This window comes from Larus michahellis, chromosome 9 (genome assembly GCF_964199755.1).
Source record: "Larus michahellis chromosome 9, bLarMic1.1, whole genome shotgun sequence".
NCBI lineage: Eukaryota > Metazoa > Chordata > Aves > Charadriiformes > Laridae > Larus > Larus michahellis.
The window spans coordinates 22,881,162-22,903,853 of NC_133904.1; the positions used below are offsets into that span (position 1 = coordinate 22,881,162).

General features: G+C 61.8%; 1 protein-coding gene across 8 annotated transcripts; it reads right to left on the reverse strand.

Annotated features, from left to right (window-relative positions):
- Positions 1-1,037: 1,037 nt before the first annotated feature.
- On the reverse strand, positions 1,038-21,833 carry CELF6 (CUGBP Elav-like family member 6). 8 transcript variants are annotated; one of them, XM_074600594.1, is made up of 13 exons: positions 21,536-21,833; positions 17,143-17,225; positions 10,050-10,098; positions 8,399-8,524; positions 8,202-8,281; positions 7,578-7,721; positions 7,041-7,185; positions 6,790-6,939; positions 5,800-5,862; positions 4,843-4,923; positions 4,583-4,726; positions 3,285-3,440; positions 1,038-2,391 (listed from the first exon to the last, which is right to left on the reverse strand). In XM_074600594.1, exons 1-12 carry the CDS (start codon positions 21,798-21,800, stop codon positions 3,313-3,315), a joined length of 1,458 nt encoding a protein of 485 aa, XP_074456695.1. In that variant the 5' UTR covers positions 21,801-21,833; the 3' UTR covers positions 1,038-2,391; positions 3,285-3,312. The 8 variants fall into 8 exon arrangements, with proteins under 8 accessions (XP_074456695.1, XP_074456696.1, XP_074456694.1 ...); XM_074600595.1 differs by having other exon boundaries at positions 4,843-4,920; positions 8,399-8,527; XM_074600593.1 differs by having other exon boundaries at positions 8,399-8,527.
- Between the last annotated feature and the right edge of the window lie 859 nt (positions 21,834-22,692).

Below are 22,692 nucleotides of genomic sequence, written 5' to 3' on the forward strand. Positions count from 1 at the left end.
CGGCTGCGTCCCACCATGCCCAGACCCGAAGGAAAACCCATGGGAGCAGGCCCGGAGGCTGCCGGGGCTCAGCCCGGGGGGTGTCGGAGGGTGGCCGGGCACCCAGGCTCCCCACGGTCCCGTGGCGCTCCGGGTCGGTCACGGTGACGTGAGGCCACGGCAGGGAAACATCAGCCCTTCAGAGATGGGAGCTTCTGTGGCACCACCCCGAAGCCGCCCGAGGACATCGGCCAGTCCTGCGGAGACACAGGGGTCCCTTTGCCAGCGGTTGAAGGGTTCGTGGGACTGAAAATAATCAAAATAAATACCCCAAAACCAGCCTTTCGCCGCCCCGCTGGAGGTGCGGGCGTTGTTTTCAACCAGGATTTGTAAAGAAAGTTAAGAATCGACTTAAAAAAATATCCGGGTTTAGGTGCAGTTGCCAGCTGAGACCCGACGGGCTTGTCACACCTGTGGGTGCACCCTCAGCCTCCCCTCTGCGGTGTGCCCTGCCTTCGGGGGGGGAATGGAGGGACCTGTGACATCTCTCCACCAGCTGTTTGATGTCCCCAAAAGCCACCCAAACCCAGGCAGGGGGACACCCCATGCCACCCGCCCTGCCACCCACCCCATTTTTTGGGTTCTTTTCCTTAAATTTGTGGGGTTTGTGTGTTTTTTTCCCCACCCCTTAAATAGAAAATAAATCAAGCCGCTTTCCCACGCTGACCGTGGCAGCTCGCCTGCGGGTGCAGCCACCCAGGGATCACCCCAACATCCCCCGTCGCTGGGAAAGAATGGGGAAAGCGCCGGGGCCGGCTCCTGCCCCGCTCCCCTCCGCGGCCGGGGTGAATTCCTTGGGAAAACGGCAACTCCTGGGGGGGGAGGGAAGGCAAATAAAAAGAGAGGCCCAGGCTCCTCTCCCAGCTTCACCAAATTCCGGGTGGATGCTTCAGCCCGGCCGGAGTCGAGCTGGGCCAAAAGGGGTCCCCGGCGGCATCTTCTCGGCGGGATTTGGGTGGGGGAAGGCGGCAGCGATTGCTCCAAAGAACCAACCAAGGTGACGATTTTGACAAAATAAGTTTATTTCACTTCGCTTCATTTCTGCCGAAACCTCACATTTTTCTTTTTTTTCTTTTTTTTTTTTAAATTTTTTTTTTCTTTTTTTTTGGCTGGAAAAAAAAAAAATTATAATAATCCCCAAAAAACCCAGCAAAAATGCAAAGAACCGCATTCGCTTCGCCCTCGCCCGGTGGCGACCGAGGGGGCTTTCCACCACCCTGACTCCCCTGGCGCTGGCTCCCATCGCGGCTGGGGGGCTGGGGGAGCTACCACAGCGCCCCCCCTCAAAAAACACTCCCCCCCTTTGCATCCCCCTTATCCCCAGCCGTGAACTGCCCCCCCCCCCAAAACCGAGCCCTTGAGCCCCACAAATCGGCCCCCCAAAACGAGCCCTCTAGGAAATACTCGCAGCTCTTAACACCCGAGGTTTTTCCTCAACCTTCTTAATTTGTTTGGTTTTTTGTTTTGTTTTGTTTGTTTGTTTCATCTTCTTTCCCGTTTTTGTTTGTTGTTTTCTTTTTCGTGTGTGTTTTGTTTCGTGTTTTTTGTTTTTTTTTTTTTGTTTTTTTTTTTTTAAATTAATTTATTTATAGATATATTTAAAAAAAGCAATAGTCCTTTGGTCCCTAAACTCTAAGGAATGATATGACTCTGAAACAAGTAATCCTATGTCCCTGTGCCAGTGACGAGCAGGGGGAAGCGCGTGCCCCGCTGCCCTGCTCCATGGGATATATATATATATATACTTATTTATATATATCTTCTATAAGTCCAACATCCTTTGATCCTTTTTTTTTTTTTATCCCCGACGTGGGGAAAAAAGAAAATCTTGCCGTTTTCCTTTCTCCAAACAAGCATCGTCCAGGTGAAGCGCCCGAGGCTGGTCCCGTCCCACCGGCTTTGGTTTATAAGAATCCGTTTGCAGCCTCTTTTCCTCGGTTCTCCTGGGAAATCGGTAGCAGCAAATGAGTGCTTTAAAATAAAAAACAACAACAAAGGTAGATTGTATCCCGGCTGCCCGGGACTGTCGTCCTTCCTCCCGGCGAGGGATTCAGTGAGTCCCAGCAAATGGCCGGCGGTAAATCTCAGCCCCAGCGCCGCATCGCTCTCCTCCTTCCTCGTCTTCCTCTCTCTTCTCGTTCCCGTTAAGTAACAAACAAGACCGGTTTGGGAAAAATACCAAAAACGAAAAGAAAAGCTACGACCAGAATGGCTCTCTTCTTCGCTGTTTCCTCCGTCACCTCCTCCTCTCCTCCCTCCTCCTCCGGGACGCGTTGCAAAGAAAGAGAGTTACGGGTTTGGATACTGCACTTGGGGAAGGGGAAAGTCGTCAGACACCACGGGACGCCCCACCTGCAAAACACCACAGGGGCCATTAGCCTGTGTCCCGCGGGATGCAGGGAGGGAAGGAGGGATGGGGAGAGGGGAGAGGGACGGGGAGAGAAGGATGGAGGAAAGGATGGAGAGAGGGATGGAAAGAGGGGCAGGGAGAAGGGAGTGAGGGAAGGACAGAGAGAGGGATGGGGTGAGGGAGCGAGGGAAGGATGGAGGGAAGGACGGGAAGAGGGACGGGGAGAGGGATGGAGGGAAGGGGCAGAGGGAAGGACGGGAAGAAGGACGGGGAGAGGGATGGAGGGAAGGGGCAGAGGGAAGGATGGGGAGAGGGACGGGGAGAGGGACGGAGGGAAGGACGGAGGGAAGGACAGGGAGAGGGATGGAGGGAAGGACGGGAAGAGGGACAAAGAGAGGGACGGGGAAAGGGGTGGAGGGAAGGATGGAGAGAGGGATGGAGAGAGGGACGAAGAGAGGGATGGAGAGAGGGACGAAGAGAGGGATGGAGGGAAGGATGGGGAGAGGGACGGGGTGAAGGATGGGGAGAGGGACGGAGAGAGGGAAGAACAGAGAGAGGGACGGAGGGAAGGATGGAGGGAAGGATGGATAGAGGGATGGGGAGAGGGAGGAAAGGATGGAGAGAGGGACGGGGAGAGGGAAGGAGGGAAGGATGGGCAGAGACAGGGATGGAGGGAAGGATGGAGAGAGGGACGGGGAGAAGGACCCAAATCCCAGTTTGAAACACACACACACAGATGGTCTTGGCTGCAGAGACCCCCCCGCACACACTCGAGGACATTTTTGGAGAAACTGCGGCACCTGCGATGCTTTAGGTGAGCTGAGCCCCACCGCCAGGTCCCCTGGGCCATCGCAGCGGGTGCAGCAGGGCCAGGCTCCCCCCAACCTCCCCATACCTCTCCGCAGGGCCAGGGTGAGCAGGGGTCAGTAGGGTCTGTTGGCATCTTTTGGCCGCTTTAGCTGGACTTTTAGCCTCTTCATGCCGATCTGGAAGCCGTTCATGGCCTGAATGGCTGCCTGAGCGCTCGTTGGATTGTCAAAACTGACGAAACCTTGGGGACAAGGCGACAGAGGAGTTTGTCACCGTAAACATCACAGGTTGCCACTTTACTTCACCGAGGCGTGGAAATCCCATGGGATGCTCCTGCCAGCAGCCTCAGGAGGAGCCCCAGGTTGGGGGGCTGGGAGAGGGGGATTGTGGGGTAATGGCGCAGCCCTGGTGATGGGCTGATGCCAACTTTGGGGACACCAAGGTCTGCGGGGACATCGAGGTGACAGGGTCTGTGGGGACACCAGCATACGAAGGTCCACAGGGACACTGGAGTGGTCTGCAGGGACACTGAGGTGATGGGATTTGTGGGGTCATTGGGGTGAAAGGGTCTATCAAAGTGATGGGGACTGTAGGGACACCAAGGTGATGGGGTCTGTGGGCTCACGGAACACCTGGGTGATGGGGCCTCCAAAGACACCAAGGTGATGGGGTCTCCAGAGACACTGGGGTGACAGGGTCTATGGGGACACCAAGGTGATGGGATCTGTAGGGACACCAAGGTCTGCAGGTCTGTGGCGATACCAGGGTGATGGTGTCTGAGGACACCAGGGTGACAGGATTTGTGGGGCCACCAAGGTGACACAGGCTACAGGGACACTGTGGTGACAGGTCTGCAGGCCAGAGCGTGCTGGTGGCAATGGTGGCCATGTGAGCAGACATGGAAGTGGCAAGCGGTGACCAGCCCTCCCTGGCAGGCGCATGGTCAGGTGCGCTGGGCTGAGGACATGGGGGACAGTGTAAGAGGGGACACCAGCAGGGTACGTCCTTCTGTTCTGGTACAGTGTGGGACAAAAAACTGCCCTTTGGCCCTGGGACAGAGAGCCGTGTGGTTCCAGCCACCATGTGGCTTTGGTCACCCATCAGAGCTGGCCCAGCCAGACCCCTGACCTGGGGTGTCAGGGAGAGCTGGACCCCTGAACTGGGACATCAGGGAGAGCTGGACCCTTGAGGTGGGGACATTGGGGAGAGACGGAACACCGAGCTGGCAACACTGGGGAGAGCCAAACCCCTGGGCTGGGACGCCTGGGAGAGCCAAACCCCCGAGCTGGGACGCCTGGGAGAGCCAAACCCCCGAGCTGGGACGCCTGGGAGAGCTGGACTTCCGAGCTGTGTCATCGGGGAGAGCCACACACCGGAACTCACCAAAGCACTTGCTCTGGTTGGTGGCACGGTCCACAAAGACTTTGGCAGAGATGACATTGCCGAAAGGCAAGAACATCTGCGTGAGCTCCGCATCCCCGAACTCCTGGGGCAGGTGATAAATAAACAGGTTACAGCCTTCGGGACCTGGGTGACACACAAAGGACAGCCACACGTCAGCCGCGAGGCGGGGGGTCACCCCGGGGTGGGGGGAGCGAGGAGCCACCAGCCCCGCGGTGGGGTGCCCCCCCACAACGCCTCACCTTCTCGCTGCTGCTGCGGGATGATGGGCGCTTGCTGAGGAAAGGCTTGGCTGATGGGCGCGTAGGCGGTGGGATACGCTGCTGGAAGAAAGAAACGTGGAGCTGAGACCCCGGCACCCATGCGGCTCCCCCCACAGCCCTGGGAAGGGATGGGGACGGGGATGTCCCCCACTGCTACTCTTGGTGGAGGTGCCTCTCCGGCCCCGGGGCCAGGGGCTCTGCCCTTCCCATCCCTGCCAGCACGGCCCCGATCTCCTGGCACCCCCTGGGATGCAGGAATGGCTCACCCAGGAGGGACGCTGGTGGCAGCAGTAATATGGCCTCAAGATTGAGGAAAGCTGGCATTTTTGGTTGAAAACACCCAATAATTTGGAGTCCAAAACTTGATTTTCTGTTGAAAATCTCCATTAGTGCTCCTAATTAAATGACTGCCAGGCTCGATGTACTTCCATAGGATGCTTTGACTCCCTTCTCTCTGCGTTCCATCTGCCCACCCATGCGACGGACATCCAGGGATTTTTGGTGTTCTGGTGTCTTCTCGGCCTTCTCTACCAGCGGTCTGGCATGTCGGCGGGACCCAGCATGGAGCCGTCTCGCCATCACCGCCCAAACCTTGTCCCCTCTCCTGGGTACTGCCACCAGCTCTCCCCCATGGAGTTCTCTCAGCCCAGTGGGCGTTAAAACTCACTTTCTTCCATCCAGAATTTGCCTGGAGAGCCATGCCGGGAGTGCATCTGTGCTGGTGGGGACGAGGGGATAGTGCTCAGCACCAGCATCACCCCGGAGCTCCTGCCAGGGTAGGGCACCCCACGCTCACCACGCTAATCCGCACCTAAGCATGCTGCCCCCAGTCCTGCGGTTCAACCCCAAGGTGACGTTCACACCCCGCTCCGCCCCCGCCCCCCCCAAAAAAAATAAGGAGGAATGAGGGGAGAAGAGCGAAGCGAAGTCTGAGACCTGCATAGTGCTGCATGCCTGCGTAGGCTTGCTGGAGGGGATCTGCCACCGTGGGGCTTTGAGCTGGGGAGAGAAGAGAAGAGAGAAGGAAGAGAGAATAAGCAAGAGAAACCCAGGGATGAGCAGCTCCCATGGGAGCGGGCTCTCAGCCGAGCGGAGCCGCTCCCCACCCTATTGTAAGAGCCCAGGGCATCGTCACGCTCACAAAGAAGGCCATGCCACGGGAGGAGGGATTTCGGTGGGGATCATAGAATCACAGAATATGTTGGGTGGGAAGGGACCTCTAAAGGCCATCTAGTCCCACCCCCCTGCAGTCAGCAGGGACAGCTTCAACTACATCAGGTTGCTCAGAGCCTCATCCAGCCTGGCCTTGAACGTCTCCAGGGATGGGGCCTCCACCACCTCTCTGGGCAACCTGGGCCAGTGTCTCACCACCCTCATCGGAAAGAACTTCTCCCTAATGTCTCATCTAAACCTGCCCTGCTCTAGTTTAAACCATTGCCCCTCGTCCTATCGCTACGTGCCCTTGCAAACAGCCCCTCCCCAGCTTTCCTGTAGGCCCCCTTCAGGTACTGGAAGGGGCTCTAAGGTCTCCCTGGAGCATTCTCTTCTCCAGGCTGAACAACCTCAACTCTCTCAGCCTGTCCTCACAGCAGAGGGGCTCCAGCCCTCGGATCATCTTCATGGCCTCCTCTGGCCCCGCTCCAATAAGTCCATGTCCGTGTGCTGAGGGCTCCAGAGCTGGACACAGCACTCCAGGTGCGGTCTCACCAGGGCAGAGTAGAGGGGGAGAATCCCCTCTCTGGATCTGCTGGCCACGGTTCTTTTGATGCAGCCCAGGATGCCATCGTGATGCGGTTCATCGCGGTGTGTTCCCGGCATGGGAAGCACCCCCGGAGCCCGCCGTGTGAGCCGAGCACGTGTCCCCAGCACGGGGGGGACGTGGAGGAGCCCCCCCACCCCAGTCAGGCTGCGAGGAGGGAGGGTTACCTGGGTAGGGGTGGATGCCGTTGGTGTAGATGGTCTCGGAGGCGGGTTGCCCGTTGGTCTGCGGCGGCAGCGGGCTGAAGCCGTTCACCCCAATCGGGGTGGCGATGCTGGGCACGGGTGCCGTGCTGATACCGGGGGGGGTGCTCGTACCTGCAGGAGGGAGGCGTCAGCGCTGGCAGCTCCCCCCCGCCCCGAGGATGTCAAGCAGGATGGGGGGGGCAAATGGAGGGGGGAGGCGGGGGGGGTCGTACCTGAAGAGGGGGTGAGGGGAGCAGCCACCAGCCCGCTGACGTTGAAGGCGGCCATTTGCTGCATCTGGGCAGCGGCGATGGCAGCCATGGGGTTCAGGCAGGTCCCCTGCGCGGCCGCCATCAGGGCTGCCTGCTGCTGCATGATCTTAAGGAAAGAAAGGGGGGAAAAGGGGAAAGCGAGCGAGAGGCAGAGAGAAAGGGGGGAGAGGGGAGGATAAATTAGCATCCCCCCCTTTTGCACCCACGCACAGGGGCTCAAAGGGATAAATGCCACTGCACTGCCAGACCCGGGGACAGGAGGAGGTCTAGGTGATGCTAAAAAAGGGACTGCTGTGGCCTACAGCTATGCCACCGTCACCCGAGGGGAGCGAAACCCTCTCTGTTGTGCCCCAAAATGGGGATACGCCAACCGCGATGGGCGTCCACACCCACCGGCATCGGCACAGTCCCACACAGGCTTTCACAGGCAAAACCAGCCCCCCGCCAACCACAGGGCTCCCCAAAAACCCCCAGGTCCCGGTTGGCGCCAGCTCCTACCGCTTGCGTATAGGCCCCGTAGGCGCCAAACTGGATGGTCATGGGGTTGAAGATGCCCAGCTGCCCCGCCATCTGATGCATCCGCCGCAGGGTCCTCTCCTTATCCGTGTCTGCAAACTTCACCACCAGGCTGGACGAGGCGCCCTGGGGCAGGGGGAAGACGGGGACGATGGTGGGGTCCCGGCCGTGCCCCCAAAACATCTCCTCGCTGCGGGGAGGGACCCGCTGGCTCGCAGCGGCTGCAGCATCCTCAGCCCCGGAGATACTGCCCGGCTTGGCAGCAGCAGCCAGCGATCGATGCGAGGTTTAATTATAGCCGGCTTTTCTCCCTGGCGGCGTCTCCCTGACCTCTGTTTCCTTTCCCCCCCACACTCCTCGTTCACCATTATGACCTTCGGCATTAATTAAACAGCCCCTTTCTCCGGTGCGGTGGGAATTAGCCCCGCGCGCCCACCCCTGGGGGCTCAGCACCCAGGCAGGGATGAACCCCACGGCGATCCGGCCAACAAATTGCCGGGTCTGTGGGATTTTGATCCAATTAAGTGAGAGGATCAAATTAGCCGGTGATTGGATTATGCAGGCAGCATGGGGCCGGACAGGGCAGGGCGAGAGCCCGGCACTTACCGGCATGGTTTGGCTGCCGTGCAGGCTGTTGATGGCAGCCTGCGCCTCGGCGTGGCTGCCGTATTTCACAAAGGCACAACCTAAGGGCAGAGAGGGGACGAGGGAGGGGTCAGATTCAGCCGCCGCAGGAGCTCATCCGGTGGCTCCCACCCTCTGTGGGTCCCGGCGGGGTGCTCATGCGACTCCCCAAAGCCCACCTTTGCTGGCCCCATCGGGCCCTCGGAGGATGGTGCACTCCTCGATCTGTCCGAAGGGTTCGAAGAGGCGCCTGACATCATCCTCGCTCTGCTGCTTCCCCAGCATGCCCACAAAGAGCTTCCTGTCTTCTAAAAACAAAAGCAAGCCCATCAGAGAGGGGGATGCCACTCACCATCCCATCCCCGCATCCCTGGTTTGCAAATGGTGCGCGCAGGGGACACAGCCAGGTGACGCCAGAGCCTGGGGAGGGAGCGATGCCGATCCATCGGCAAAGGCACGGGGTTTATCACTTCCATCCTACAAAACACTCGGATGGGGAAAATCTCTCCTGCAGGGAAATTGCCTATGGGTGAAGGCGGGAGAGCTGGCTCCCGCTTCAGGGACCAGAGCTGGGGCTTTTCCCAGGGATGGAGGAGCCGGCTCCCCTGGCACCGATGCGGGATGCAGCTGGGAAACAAAGAGAGCCCACAAGCCCGCAAGACAGCGGCGATCGCCTGCGTATGATCGACTCGCAGAATAACCCGCAGCCTCCGGCCATGCCCAGGGGACATAAATAACCCAAACACGAGAGAAGGGAGAGTAAATAATGAGAATTTCATGATTATTACCAGCATCTGTCTTGCGCGGCCGCGCGCTCCCGCCGCGCGCTAATGGCATTTGACAAAGAAAATAAGGTACCCTGTCAAGAGCGTTGCCGGGGAAATAAATAAATAATGGCAGGAGACGATTAATGCTCTGTCCGTTAAGGTACCGGGAAAATTAGTTAAGCGAATAGGGCTCGTGTGTTGTCTAGTTAAACATAAACCATCTCCCGGTGAAGGCGGCCGGGGGGAGCGGCCGAGCATCACCTCCTGGGCGAGGGGGCCAGGGCCGGGCGCCCCAGCTTGCCCATCGATTTTTAATCCTTCACCAATTACGCTCCGTAAGTGGGTAATTTATTTGCCGGGTCCCTCTGGGACGTGCCGGGACCAGCTCGCATCGCATCTAATGACGTGTTTTGAACAGGGGGACGTCCCCCCACCCCGGCCCCACGTGAGCATCCCACTGTCCCTGCGTGCCCAGTGCTTGCTTGCGGCCCCAGGAAGCATCGAGGGGTTTTGATCCGATTCCTGCAATTTTGCCCAAATTATCGACTCAGCCTGGAAACATCCACAGAGAATTTGGTGGGGGGGGAGGGGGTGTCAGTGGTTTCTGTTTGAGAGGGGCTCGGGCCATGTGTGGCCGACTCCTGCGCCCTCACCCTGCTGGGGTCCCCACAGGCAGCACTGGGCGGGTAATTAGGGTAATTAGGTTGTTTGATAGACGAAGGGGCTATCGGAGAGCAGCTGGCTGGTGCTCTGCCCAGCATGACGTCAGGATGGTCACCATATGACGTCAGGATGGTCACGTATGACGTCAGGATGGACATGGTATGACATCAGGATGTTCCTGGCATGACATCGGGACGCTCCCCCTGGCCAGGGAGAGTCCAGATCACCTTGGCTCTGTGCTCCGGTTCGGATGCCACCAGCAAAGGCAGCTCCTTCTGTGGGTTTCTTTGCAAACAAACCTCCCCGTGGCAGCCCCGGTGATGCCACCACGTCCCCTGTCACCCCCCGGGGGGTCCTGAGCCCCCGTTCCCGCGGGGCAGCCAGGGAAGGGGGGACCTACCTCCTCGGCCCTCGCTGTCGGCCGGCTTCACTTGGATGGGGCGGTTCATCTGCAAGACACAAGCGGGAACAGGCGGTCAGTGGCGGTGCCGTGCCCCCGCCCCGAACCCCTTCCACGGGGAAGAGCAGGGTTTGGCCCCAGCCTGGTGCAGGGGAGGGACCTGCAAGAACAGAGCCGGGCCTCGTGGCCACGCTGAAGCGGGGATGCTGCGGGCACAGGGCGATGCTCCGGCCCCGGGGACGGGTACCCGGTGCTGCAGGCGCCCGTTGGGCCACCGGTGCCAGCCTTGGCCGCCTGCCCGCTTTCCTCGACTGCAAAGGACTGCAGAGGCGGCGGCAGCACCCAGCCGGCCCCGGCCCCTCCGGCAGCACCGCCACCGCTCTCCTTTTCCCCGTTCTCACCCCATTTTGGCCCCCTCTGGTGCGTCGCCACCGTGGGTACCTGCAAGGGTGACACGTGTGTGCAGCAGGAGACTCCGGGCCAGTGCACACATCCCTGGCCCACTGCCCCACGGAGCCATTTCTCCTCTCTCCCCCCTCCTTTTCCCCCACAGCTTCTTTTAGCCGAAAAATGCTACAATTACGGCTGTTTCCATGGCAACAAGCGTGCTTCCCCCGCGATGCTGCAGAGCCCGAGCCATGTGCTCGATGGGGTCGCCACGGCAACGGCGGGATGTCACGCATGACGGGGCGGTGTGTGCGCACAGGCACGCGGACGGAGACAGCACGGGGACAGCCGCACACACCCCTGCCGCTGTCGCGCCCACGCCGGTGCCTACCCCCACCCTGGGGTCCCCCTGGGGGGGAGGGTTGTCCCCAAATTTAGGGGCTGGGTGGGGGCAGCGCCCGTTCCACACCCCCCACCCCCCCCCCCCGTTCCTCGCCCCAGGGTGAGGAAGAGGATGGCTAAGGAAGAAGAAGAGGGAGGTTTCCACAGCAACCGCCTCGTCTCCAGGGAAACGCGGGGAGAAATGTCAGCGCAGAGCTGGGGATGCTCTAGGGAGGGGACTGAGCCCCCCAGGAGCCGCAGGGTGGCACTAAGGGACGTGGGGTTGCCCTTGTGTCACCCATTGCATCACCGGCCCCCCAAACATCCACCCCATCCCAGGGTGGATCCGGCTCATCCCAAACCCCAGAGGCCGTGACAGCACAGAGACCCGTGGGATCAACATCCCCCTTGTCCCCCGTACCCCTGCCATTTCCAGGGGAAAGGAACCCCATGTGGGGGGGGGGGGGCGCCCCCCTCCACCCCCTTGGCCAGTCCCATTTACCAGCGCGACGGCCTTTGATGGAATAAATTTCCCGTGCCCGCTGCTGTATGCTTAATGTAATAAACCCGGCGAGTATGATTTAGAATAACATTTACGGAGCCGCAGAGTGTCATTTTGATGTGTCTCCCGTCTCCGCTCGCCGGTTATTAAACTGTATTGATTCCCCGGGAGCGGCTGATGTTTATAAATGTCAGGCCTCGGGGACCAGCTAACCTACCCCAGGGCTGCTGCACTGCGCCGGGGAGAAACCGCCCCGGTCTGTGGACACCCCCAAAAAGGGGTTTTGGCACCCCTGGCATCGCCCCATGCCCACCCCAGGGTGCTTGGTGACCCCCACACTGGCTCCCATGGCACAGGCGGACAGTGTGGCCACCCAGACCTACCCCTGCGTCCGGTTGTCCGGTGCCCACCTGTCCGTCTGTCCCCACAGCAGCCCCACACCTTGCTCCTCTGCCCACACGGTCACCTCCCCCTGCCCAACAGCCCTCCATCCATCCCCCAACACCCAACCAAGCACTCAGCCACCTCCCTCTCCTCCTGACACCCATCCGTCCACCCCCCAACACCCATCCATCCATTCACCCATCCCTGACACCCACACGACCACCCGTACACCCATCTCCCCCCAGGATTCACCCATCAATTCATCACCCATCCATCCCATAGAACTCATCCATATCCCCAACACCGATCCATCGATCCACCCACCCAACACCCATCCATCCCATAGCACCCACCCATGTCCCGAACACCCACCCATCCACCCCCCAACAGCCATCCATGCCTGTAGCACCCTTGCACCGCTCCATCCATCCCCCATCTCCCTACCGCCCACCTTTCCACCCCCATAGTGCCCATCTCTCTACTCACCCCACACATCCACCCATCCATCCCCCAACTCCCAGCCCTCTCCCCACCATCCTCGCACACCCCAAGGACACACTGACGCACCCAGGGTCACAGGAGACCCTGTCTGGGGTGTCCCAGCACCCAACAGTCACCGTCACCCATGGGTGCCCCACAGAGTCCCAGCTACAGCACCCCATGGCCAAAACACCGGTGTGCTACCAGGGGGTCACCACTAGTTGCCAAACCACCTCCCAACCGCTCAGACAACATCTCCCACACAAATTCGGAGCCCCCCCAACAGTCTGGGCACTGGGGAGAGCCAGCCCATGGTGAATCACTGCTGGGGGACCTGCCCCATGGGACAGGGTCACCTCTGGCCCTCGCTCCTTCCTCGGTGTCATCCTCCTCCTCCTGGCACCCAACAGCCAGAGAATCCAGCAGGCCACCACACATCCAAAAGCCAACACGGAGGCGCCGGTTGATGCCGGAGCAGCAAGCGCCTGCGGGAGCCTGCTGCCCACGTCACCCCGAGGGTCCCCAGGCAGCCAACACCTGGTGCAGGGCGACAGGCGTTTGGGCACGGGCAGCCACCCGTCACAGCAACACCCTGCCAGAGCCCTGGGGGTGAACTCACAGCAAAGGGACACAGCCAGCCTGGGGACAGTCACACAGGCACACAACCACCCTAGCACACCCCCACATACAGCCACGCATCCCCTACAGCCGCACTCCCGCTCCCGCACACCCCTATGCACAACCACGGAGCCACACACAGCATCCTCCGTGCACACTCACGCACCACCCACAGCCGCACACCCGCCTCAGCACCCCCCCTGCACAACCGTACACCTACACCGCCGCACACGTGCACCCACGCACAACCATGCATCCGTCCTAGCACGGCTGCACACCCACGTGCAGCCGCACACCTCCCCCAGCCCTGTGTACACCCACACACAACACCCCTACACCCACACACCCCGATTCCAGAGTCCTTGTGAGCACCCGCCTGCCCACTGCCACACGCCCACACAACACCCTCCCCACAGCTGTGGGTCCCGCACAACCACGGGCACACACACACCAGTGCACAGCCGGCATCACCGTGATATGGGGCATAATGCCCCTTGCCTCAGTTTCCCTGCAGTGGGACCCCCAGTGGTCCTCTGTGGACAGAGGGACACCCCGTGCTGGTCACCACCCCTGCACGGCCACGGCTCCCCCCAGCAGCACCTACACCCCATCCCCACCACCACCCACACACACCCCAACCCTGCGCACACCCGGACAGCCCCCACACTCGGTACCCACGCAACACCCGTAGGCACACACACGCACTCTCCGCTTCCTGGCTCACACCCAGTGCGCGCGCGTGCACACACACGTGAACACACACACACACCCCCACCACCACCCCTGGGTGCTCCCACCCGCTGCTACCACCCCCCAGGCCCGCGTACACCCACACCCCACCACTGTGCGCACAGTCACTGGCTGCAAGCACACCCTTTAGCACACAGAGACACACACAGAGAGCATCCAGGAGTGCAAATACACCCTCCCCACCAACACACACTTGTGCACACCCCAGGGGCAAAACCATACCCCCGCCAACACACACACACACCCCTGCACCATCTGTGGGTGCAACACCCCCCCGAGCACATCCCTTTGCGCACCTGCAAACACACACACACACAACACCCACACACAGATCCAGGGTGGAAAAATACACCTTCCAGCCAACACAGAAACCCATCCCAGCGTGCAGATACACCCTCTTCACCAACACGGTCATGCACGCACTCCATCCCTGCCCGCAAATACACCCCCCCCACCAACACCCACACACACGCTCCATTCCTGGGTGCAGCTACACCCCCCTCACCAACAACCCCACTCACACACAGCATCCCTGCGTGCAGATACACCCTCCCCACCAACACCCTTCCCCATCCCTGGATGCAGATACACCCTCCTCACCAACACCCACACACTCACAACCCCCATCCCTGCGTGTAAATACACCCCCACCGCCAACAACCGCCCTGCCAACACATGCACCCCATCGCCAGGCGCAGACACACCCTCCTCACCAACACCCCCCACTCACACACAGCATCCCTGGCAGCAGATACACCCCACCACCAACAACACCAACACCCACGCTCACACTCAGCACCCCTAGGTGCAGATGCACCCCCCTCACCAACACCCTCCCATCCCTGGGAGAGCAGATACACCTCCCTCACCAACACCCCCACAAACACACACCATTCCTGGGTGCAGCTACACCCCCCTCACCAACACCCACACTTACACACAGCATCCCTGGGAGCAGATGCACCCCCCCTCACCAACACCCCCCCCATCCCTGGGAGAGCAGATGCACCCCCCTCACCAGCACAGGCATTCACACCCCCCATCCCTACGTGCAAATACAACCCCCTCACCAACACCCCTCATCCCTGGGAGCAGGTACACCCCCCTCACCCACACCGACACTCACAAACAGCATCCCTGGGTGCAGGTACAACCCCCCCACCGTCACAACAACACCCCCCTATCCCTGGGAGAGCAGATACACCCCCCCTCACCAACACATGCATTCACCCCCCCGTGTCCATGTGCAAATACACGCTCCTCACCGACACCCCCCATCCCTGGGAGCAGATACACCCCCCCTCCACCAACACCAACACAGCATCCCTGGGTGCAGATACACCCCCCCACCAACACCCACACTCACAACCCCATCCCTGGGAGCAGGTACACCCCTCCCCATCGCCACACCAGCACCCCCCGCATCCCCGGCGGCAGATACACACCCCCCCCGCCCCCACCCCCGCACACCAGCACCCCCCCGGGCGCAGCCCCCCCGCCCCGCGGGTGCGGATGCCCCGGCGCACGCCGAGGCTGCCGTGCCGTGCCGTGCCGTGCCGTGCCGTGCCGTGCCGGCGGCAGACAAAGGCGGGGCCCTACCTCGATGCAGAGGATCTTAGACCCGGCGGGCACCCACAGCACGGGCGGCCGCGGCCCGGGCGCCGGCACCTGCGGCAGCTGCATGGCCCGGCCCGGCCCGGCTCGGCTCGGCTCGGCTCGGCCCCGCTCGGCCCGGTTCGGCTCCGCTCGGCCGGGCTCGCGCAGCGGCGCGCGGGGGGGCGTGTCCGGGGGCGTGGCGGCCGCAGCCCCTCCGAGCCGGGCCGGGCCGGGCCGGGCCGAGCGGGGGGAGGCGGGGCCACGGCGGGACACGCCCCCTCCCGCGCGCCGCGACAGGGGCGGGGCCTGGGCGGGGGACACGGGGGCGCGGGGCGGGGGAGCAGCTGTAGGGATGTGTAGCTGTAGCGGTGTGCAGCTACAGGGGCGAGCAGCTACAGGGGCGAGCAGCTATAGGGGTGTGAGCACAGCTATAGTGGTGTGTAGCTGTAGCGGTGTACATCTATAGGGGTGTGCAGCTATAGGAGTGTGCAGCTATAAGGGTGAGCAGCTATAGGGGTTGTGAACAGCTATAGGGGTGTGCAGCTATAGGGGTGAGCAGCTATAGGGATGTGAGCAGAGCTATAGGGCCTCTGAACAGCTATAGGGGTGAGCAGCTATAGGGGTGTGGGCACAGCTATAGGGGTGTGCACAGCTATAGGGGTGAGCACAGCTATAGGGGTGTGGGCACAGCTATAGGGGTGTGCACAGCTATAGGGGTGAGCACAGCTATAGGGGTGAGCTGCTATAGGGGTGTGAGCACAGCTATAGGGGCTGTGAACAGCTATAGGGGTGTGCAGCTATAGGAGTGAGCAGCTATAGGGGTGTCAGCACAGCTATAGGGGCTGTGAACAGCTATAGGGGTGTGAGCACAGCTACGGGGGTGTGCACAGCTATAGGGATGTGCAGCTATAGGGGTGTGAGCACAGCTATAGGGGTGAGTAGCTATAGGGGTGAGCACAGCTATAGGGCGTTTGCAGCTACAGGGGTGTGCACAGCTATAGTGCTGTACAGCTATAGGGGTGAGCACAGCTATAGGGGTGTGTACAGCTATAGGGGTGAGCAGCTATAGTGCTGCTGTACAGCTATAGGGGTGAACAGCTATAGGGGTGTGCAGAGCTATAGGGGGTGTGCGCACAGCTATAGGGTGTGTGAGCACAGGGACAGAGATGTGAGCACAACTACAAGGGTCAGCACGTCTATAGGGGGTGAGCACATCTATAGGGGGTGAGCGCAGCTATAGGGGTGAGCACAGGGTCAGGGGTGTGAGCACAGCTATAGGGGCCACGCACAAGCACAGAGGGTGTGAGCACAGGCGGAGAGGGGTGCGCGCAGCTACCGGGGATGTGCCCAGGGTGTGCACACAGGCGCCCACCCAGCTGCAGCTGTGCGCCCCGGCGGGTGCACACACGCACAGAGGGATGCACACAGACGTGTCCCCACGCAGGGGCACGTCCCCGCACACCCGTGTCTGTGCTCACCCCCTGGGGGGGGCGCAGGGTGAGAAGTGAGCAGCCACAGCAGCCATACACCTCGCACACGCACGCGTACACACGTGGGCGCGCGAGATGAGAAGGGGACACAGGCAGGGCCTGACCCCGCACCTCTTCAAGGCTGCCGAAGTGGGCTGTTAACTCTTAAGCCTACTGATGGACAGCACCCCGGGCTAGAGCGCAGCTCAGGAAGCCACGTCCCCGCAAACCTCGTCGCCCTCCATCAACTCCGCTCACCCGAGGCAGGGATTGATATTCCTGGGCCCCGGCGCTTTCCCCAGCCAACCAGCGGCCCTATTGATTTTTATTTAGGCGAATAATTAAATATTTATTTTCACTTTGTTAAGCTCGGGAGGTCGGAGCCCACAGAAAGCACAACAGCACGCGGGCGGCAGGAAAATCAATGCCTCGGTTTGCGGCTGCTGGAGCAGCTCCTGCTCCCACGCCCCGGGCAGGTGTCACCGTCCCCCGCCCCAGGTCACCCTGACCCCCTGGTGTCACTTACCCCCGGCAGCGTCTTCTGCTCGTGCAGAGCGCTCTGCGCCTTCAGGGCCGAGTCGCGGGCGCAGTAGGTGAGGAAGGCACAGCCTGCGGAGACGGGGAGATGGGGTCAGTGTCCGGCCCGGCACCACCACAAAGCCCCAGGCACGCAGGGAGCAGGTGGTTCGGCTGATACAGAGTTGGGGCATCTCGGCACCCTGGTACCCTGACATCCGGCACCCTGGTACCCTGGCACCCAGCAGCCCGGCACCCTGGCATGCTGGCATCCTGGCACTCTGGTATACAGCATCCTGGCACTCTGACACCCAGCACCCTGGCACCCAGCAGCCCGGCATCGTGGTATGCTGATATCCTGCCATCCAGCATCCTGGCATCCATCACCTTGTCACCCTGACATCCAGCACACTGGCACCCTGGCATCCTGGCACCCTGACATCCAGCATCCTGGCATCCAGCACCCTGGTACCATGCCATCCAGCACACTGGCACCCTGGTACCCTGGCACTCTGACATCCAGCACACTGGCACCCTGGCATCCTGACATACAGCACCCTGGTACTGTGGCATCCAGCACACTGGAACCCTGATACTCTGGCACTCTGACATCCAGCACACCGGCACCATGGCAACCTGGTATCCTGGCACCCTGGCATCCAGCACTCTGGTACCATGGCATCCAGCACACTGGCACCCTGGTACCCTGGCACCCTGGCATTCTGACATCCAGTATCCTGGCACCGGGGCACCCTGATACTCTGGCACTCTGACATCCAGCACACTGGCATCATGGCAACCTGGTACCCTGGCACCTACCCTGGCACCCTGGCATCCAGCACCCTGGTATCATGGCATCCAGCACACTGGCACGCTGGTACCCTGGGACCCTGATATCCAGCACATTGGCACCATGGCACCCAGCAGCCCAGCACCCTGGCTCTCTGACATCCAGCACCCTGGCATCCAGCACACTGTCACCCAGCACTCTGACATCCAGCACAGTGTCATCCTGGTATCCTGGTGCCCTGGCACCCAGCACCCTGGTACCCTGGCACTCTGATATCCAGCATCCTGGGACCCTGACACCCTGGCACCCAGCATCCTGGCACTTTGGCACCCAGCACCCTGGAACCCTGATATCCAGCACCCTGATACGTTGGCATCCAGCACCCTGGTACCCTGGCACCCAGCACCCTGGTATCCTGGCACCCTGGCATCCAGCACACTGTCACCCAGCACTCTGACATCCAGCACAGTGGAACCCTGGCATCCTGGTGCCCTGGCACCCAGCACCCTGGTATCCTGTCACTCTGATATCCAGCATCCTGGGACCTTGACATCCTGGCATCCAGCACCATGACACGCTGGCATCCAGCACCCTGGTATCCTGGCACTCTGATATCTGGCACCCTGGCACCCAGCACTCTGGCATCCTGGCACCCTGGCATTCTGACATCCAGCACCCCAGCACCTTGGCAGCCGTCATCACAACACCCAGGGGGGCACCGACACCCGCGGGGCCACAGCTCAGCCCCAAAACCAGCTGGGAGATCTCAGTACAAAAGAGACGAAGCAACGGGATGAAGGAGGGAGCAAGGCAAGAGCGGGCAGCGAGTCTGGCAGCGTGCGGGCAGCAGCGCTCCGGCCCCGAGCTCCGGGGAAAGCCGCAGGCGAAGCCCCCCCGGGAAGCGGATCTCCAGGCGTCGAGGCCACGCATCCCAGCTTGCTGCCACCGCTTCTCCCAGCCCCGAGCATCCTCCCTGGGATGAGGCTCGTGTGGCGAAGGCGCTCTGGCTCATCCGACATCACGGCGCTTCGGGAATCGGGAATACGCCTGGGGCGAGGTTTTCCCACGCTGACTCACGCTGCCGAGCCGCTCGCTCGCTCTCCCGGAGCTGGCGGCGACGAGCGAGTCCCGGAGACGGGGTCCAGATTCTCTCCCCTCCATCTCTCCCATTCTCACCGGAGCATCCCGGGTCCCCGGTGCTCCTGCTGCGCCACCCCCTCCCCGAGGGCTCCCCCCTGATTTGCTGGGGTCACATCCAAAAGCGTCTGAAAGTGATATTAAAACAGCAGCAAAACAGTTTCCCTTCAACAAAGTAAATATTTAATGAATAAAATTGACATTGATGCATTTTTAATATTGGCACAATTAAATCTGCCAGCTGATTAAGTATTAATAACTCTTAATAAGTACAATCAGCGTGCCTGGGAGGAGAGGGAGCACGGCAGCGGGGCGGGGGGATGCCGAGGGATGGGGTCCCTCGCCCACCCCCGGGTGTTGGGGACATCTGCCCTTGCAGGGAGCAAGGAGAGATCCCCCCCCAGCCAAACACCAGCCCCACTGCGGGCGGAAAGGGGGGGGTCAGCCCTGCGGCTCGCCTCAGCCCCGCTGCCATTTCCAGTGTTTACCATCCGCAATCAAGCCGGCTTCCTCCTCTCTGCTCTTTTATCCCCCCCTATTTTTTTCACTCTTTCCCCCTGAAGGCGACGATGTGGACAGTGCCAGGGTGTTCGGGAGAAGTTTGGAGGGCTGGAGCAGGAGCAATCCCGCTCTGGAGGCTCGCCGGGAGGAAGGATGTTGTCCGAATTACAGGAGCGTCTGCAATTAAATCACGTGTCTGGGCCACAGCAGTTGAAGCCCAGGCTGGAGGAAGCTCCAAGGGGGCCTGGCAAGGTGTGAATCCCATTTTTCGGGGATGCAAGCAACTTCGGAGGCACACGGAGACATTTTGGAGGTGGCAGTGCCGAGAACGATGGAGTCCGCGCAGCTGCCCCACGGCCAAAGGGCACCAATGCGGCAGCATCTGCACCAAGTTTCGGCTTCCCACAAAGTCCCAGTGGCCCCATGGCACGGGGCTCAGCGACAGTGTGCGGAGGAACATGAGATCCTGTCTGAGTGACACCCGGGGTGCCCTGACCCCGCTCCGGTGCCACGGACCCCCAGCTCACGGGTGGGGGGTTCCGTAAAGACCTCGGCGGTGTACGCTTGGAGCCCCTCGGGGCGCCGCCGCTCGGGGTGCCGGGTGCTCTGCGCCCCATGCCGGGCTGCCAGCCAGGCTGGCAGCGAGCCCGGTCCTGCCGGGTCACAGAGGCCCAGGACATGGCACAGGCAGCTGGGTGCCCCCATCGGCGGTGGGTGCCCATATTCCAGGTGAGTGCCTCCATTCCAGGGGTGCCTCAACTCCAGGGGTGCCCAAAACTCATGTGGGTGCCCTGATGCCAGACAGGTGCCCCCAGCTCAAGCGGGTGCCCGAAACACTGCTGGGATGCTCCCAAGTCGGACGGCAGCTCCCAACCCCAGGTGGGTGTCTCCATCCCAGGGGTATGTCCACCTTCGACTGGTGCCTCCGCCTCAGGGGTACCCCAATCTTAGGGGTACCCCACCTTAGGTGTAGCCCACCTCAAGTGTACCCCACTTCAGGGGTGCTCCATGCCAGGATGTCCCATATCAGGGTGCCCCCACATCAGAGGTGCCCCAAGCCAGTGTGACCCATACCAGGGTGACCCATACTGGGGTGCCTCCACCTCAGGGCCACCTTCACCTCAGGGGTGCCCCATATTGGGGTGTCCCATACTGAGGTGCCTGATACTGGAGTAGCTCCTCCTCAAGAGTACCCCATACTCAGGGGTTCCTCAGTCTCAGGGTGCCCCACCTCAAGGGTGCCCCCAGCTCAGGGGTACCTTCACCTCAGGGGTATCCCCACCTCAGGGATCCCTCAACCTCATGGGGACCTCCAGATCAGGGGTACCTCACCTCAGAGGTGTCCCATACCTGCGTGCCCCATCTCAGGAGTTCCTTCACCTCAGGGGTGCTCCCTCCTCAGAGGTGCCACATACCAGGGTGCTCCACCTCAGGGAGTACTTCCAGACCATGGATGCCCACCTCAGGGTGTCCCACCTGAGGGGTACCCCTGCCTCGGGGTACCTCACCTCAGGGTGCCTCACCTCAGGGGTGCCCCATACCTGGGGTACTTCCAGACCATGGGTGCCCATCTCAGGCTGTCCCACCTGAGGGGTACTCTGACTTCAGGGTTTCCCACCTCAGTGTTTCCCACCTCAGAGGTGCCCCATACCTGGGTGCCCCACCACAGGCCGTCTCACCTCAGGCTGTCCCACCTGAGGGGCACCCCCACCTCGGGGTGTCCCACCTCAGCGGTGCCCCATACCCAGGTGTCCCATCTCAAGGTATCCCCCACCTCAGGCCGTCCCACCTCAGGGTGTCCCACCGGAGGGGTAGCCCCACCTCAGGCTGTCCCACCTGGGGCTGTCGCACCTCAGGGTGCCCCCCCACCTCAGAATGTCCCACCTCATGCTCTCCCACCCTGGGGCTGTCCCACCTCGGGTCGCCCCGCCTGGCCACGCCGTCCGGCAGGCGCGGAGCCCCCCGCCCCCCGTACCTTTGTGCATGCCGGTGAAGCGATCCTTGAGGACGGTGAGCTCGTAGATGCGGCCGAACTCCTCGAAGAGCGGCTTGAGGTCGCTCTCCTCCAGGTTGCGCGGGATCTGCCCCACGAAGAGCTTGATGGCGTCGTGGTCCTTCATGGCGATGGCGCCGGGCGGGCGGCTCAGCCCGTTCACCCGGCCGCTGTTCGCGGTGCTGAACGCCGCCCCCGCCTCCGCCGCCGCCGCCGCCGCCGCCACGCCGCTGCCCGCCGCGGCCATGGCCCGCTCCGCCGCCGCCGCCGCCGCCGCCGCCGCCGCTGCGGGAGGCGCCCGCCGCCCCGCCCCGCCCCGCCCCGCCCCGCTCGGCGCCGCTCGGGACCGCTCGGGACCGTTCGGAACCGATCGGAACCGCTCGGAACCTCTCGGCTCGGCCCGGGGGCCTCTAGGCGGCTCGCGGCACACACACACACACACACACATACACACACACCGCCCCCCCCCACCTTCCCCGCCCGCGCGCGGGTGACGTCAGCCGCAAGGTATTAGCATAATGAGTGAGCGACGGCCAATCAGGAGGGGGAGGCTGGAGGAGGCTCCGCCCACTAGTGCCCCCTGCCGGGCTGGCCCCGCGCCCATTCATCCCCATCGCCCGCCCGCCCCCGCCCCACGTCACCCCACGTCACCCCGTGTCACCCCCCAGCACCCCACCCCCACGCCCGGGCAGCCGCCCACCTCTACCCCTGCGGCCGTCAGTAGGTTCCAGAGTTAACACCCCGCTCGGCCCCACCCTTTGACCGGGTTTAAATCCACGAGGAAAAGGCTCAACAGGGGCAATTCGGGCACTTTATGGCATTTCGCGCCTCGACTGACCCCGGTGCGCCCCTCCCACACCCCGAAATAATTACAGCGAGCGGCTTTAATACCTGGCACGGTCGTTAATTAATTACTCCCAGAGCAGCAGCTGGGCTGGGGGTGCCCGGCTTTCCTGGCGAGCTGCCACGCGCGTGCAGGAGTGCGCGTGTGTGTGCGAGCACATGCCAGGGCGTGCACAGGCACACGCAGCTTCGCACCTGTGGCGCAAGCCTGTGCAATGGCATGTGAGCACGTGTGTGCAGGTGCATTTGTGTGTGTGTGCAGGTGCGCACATGTGCGCAAGCACACGCATATACGT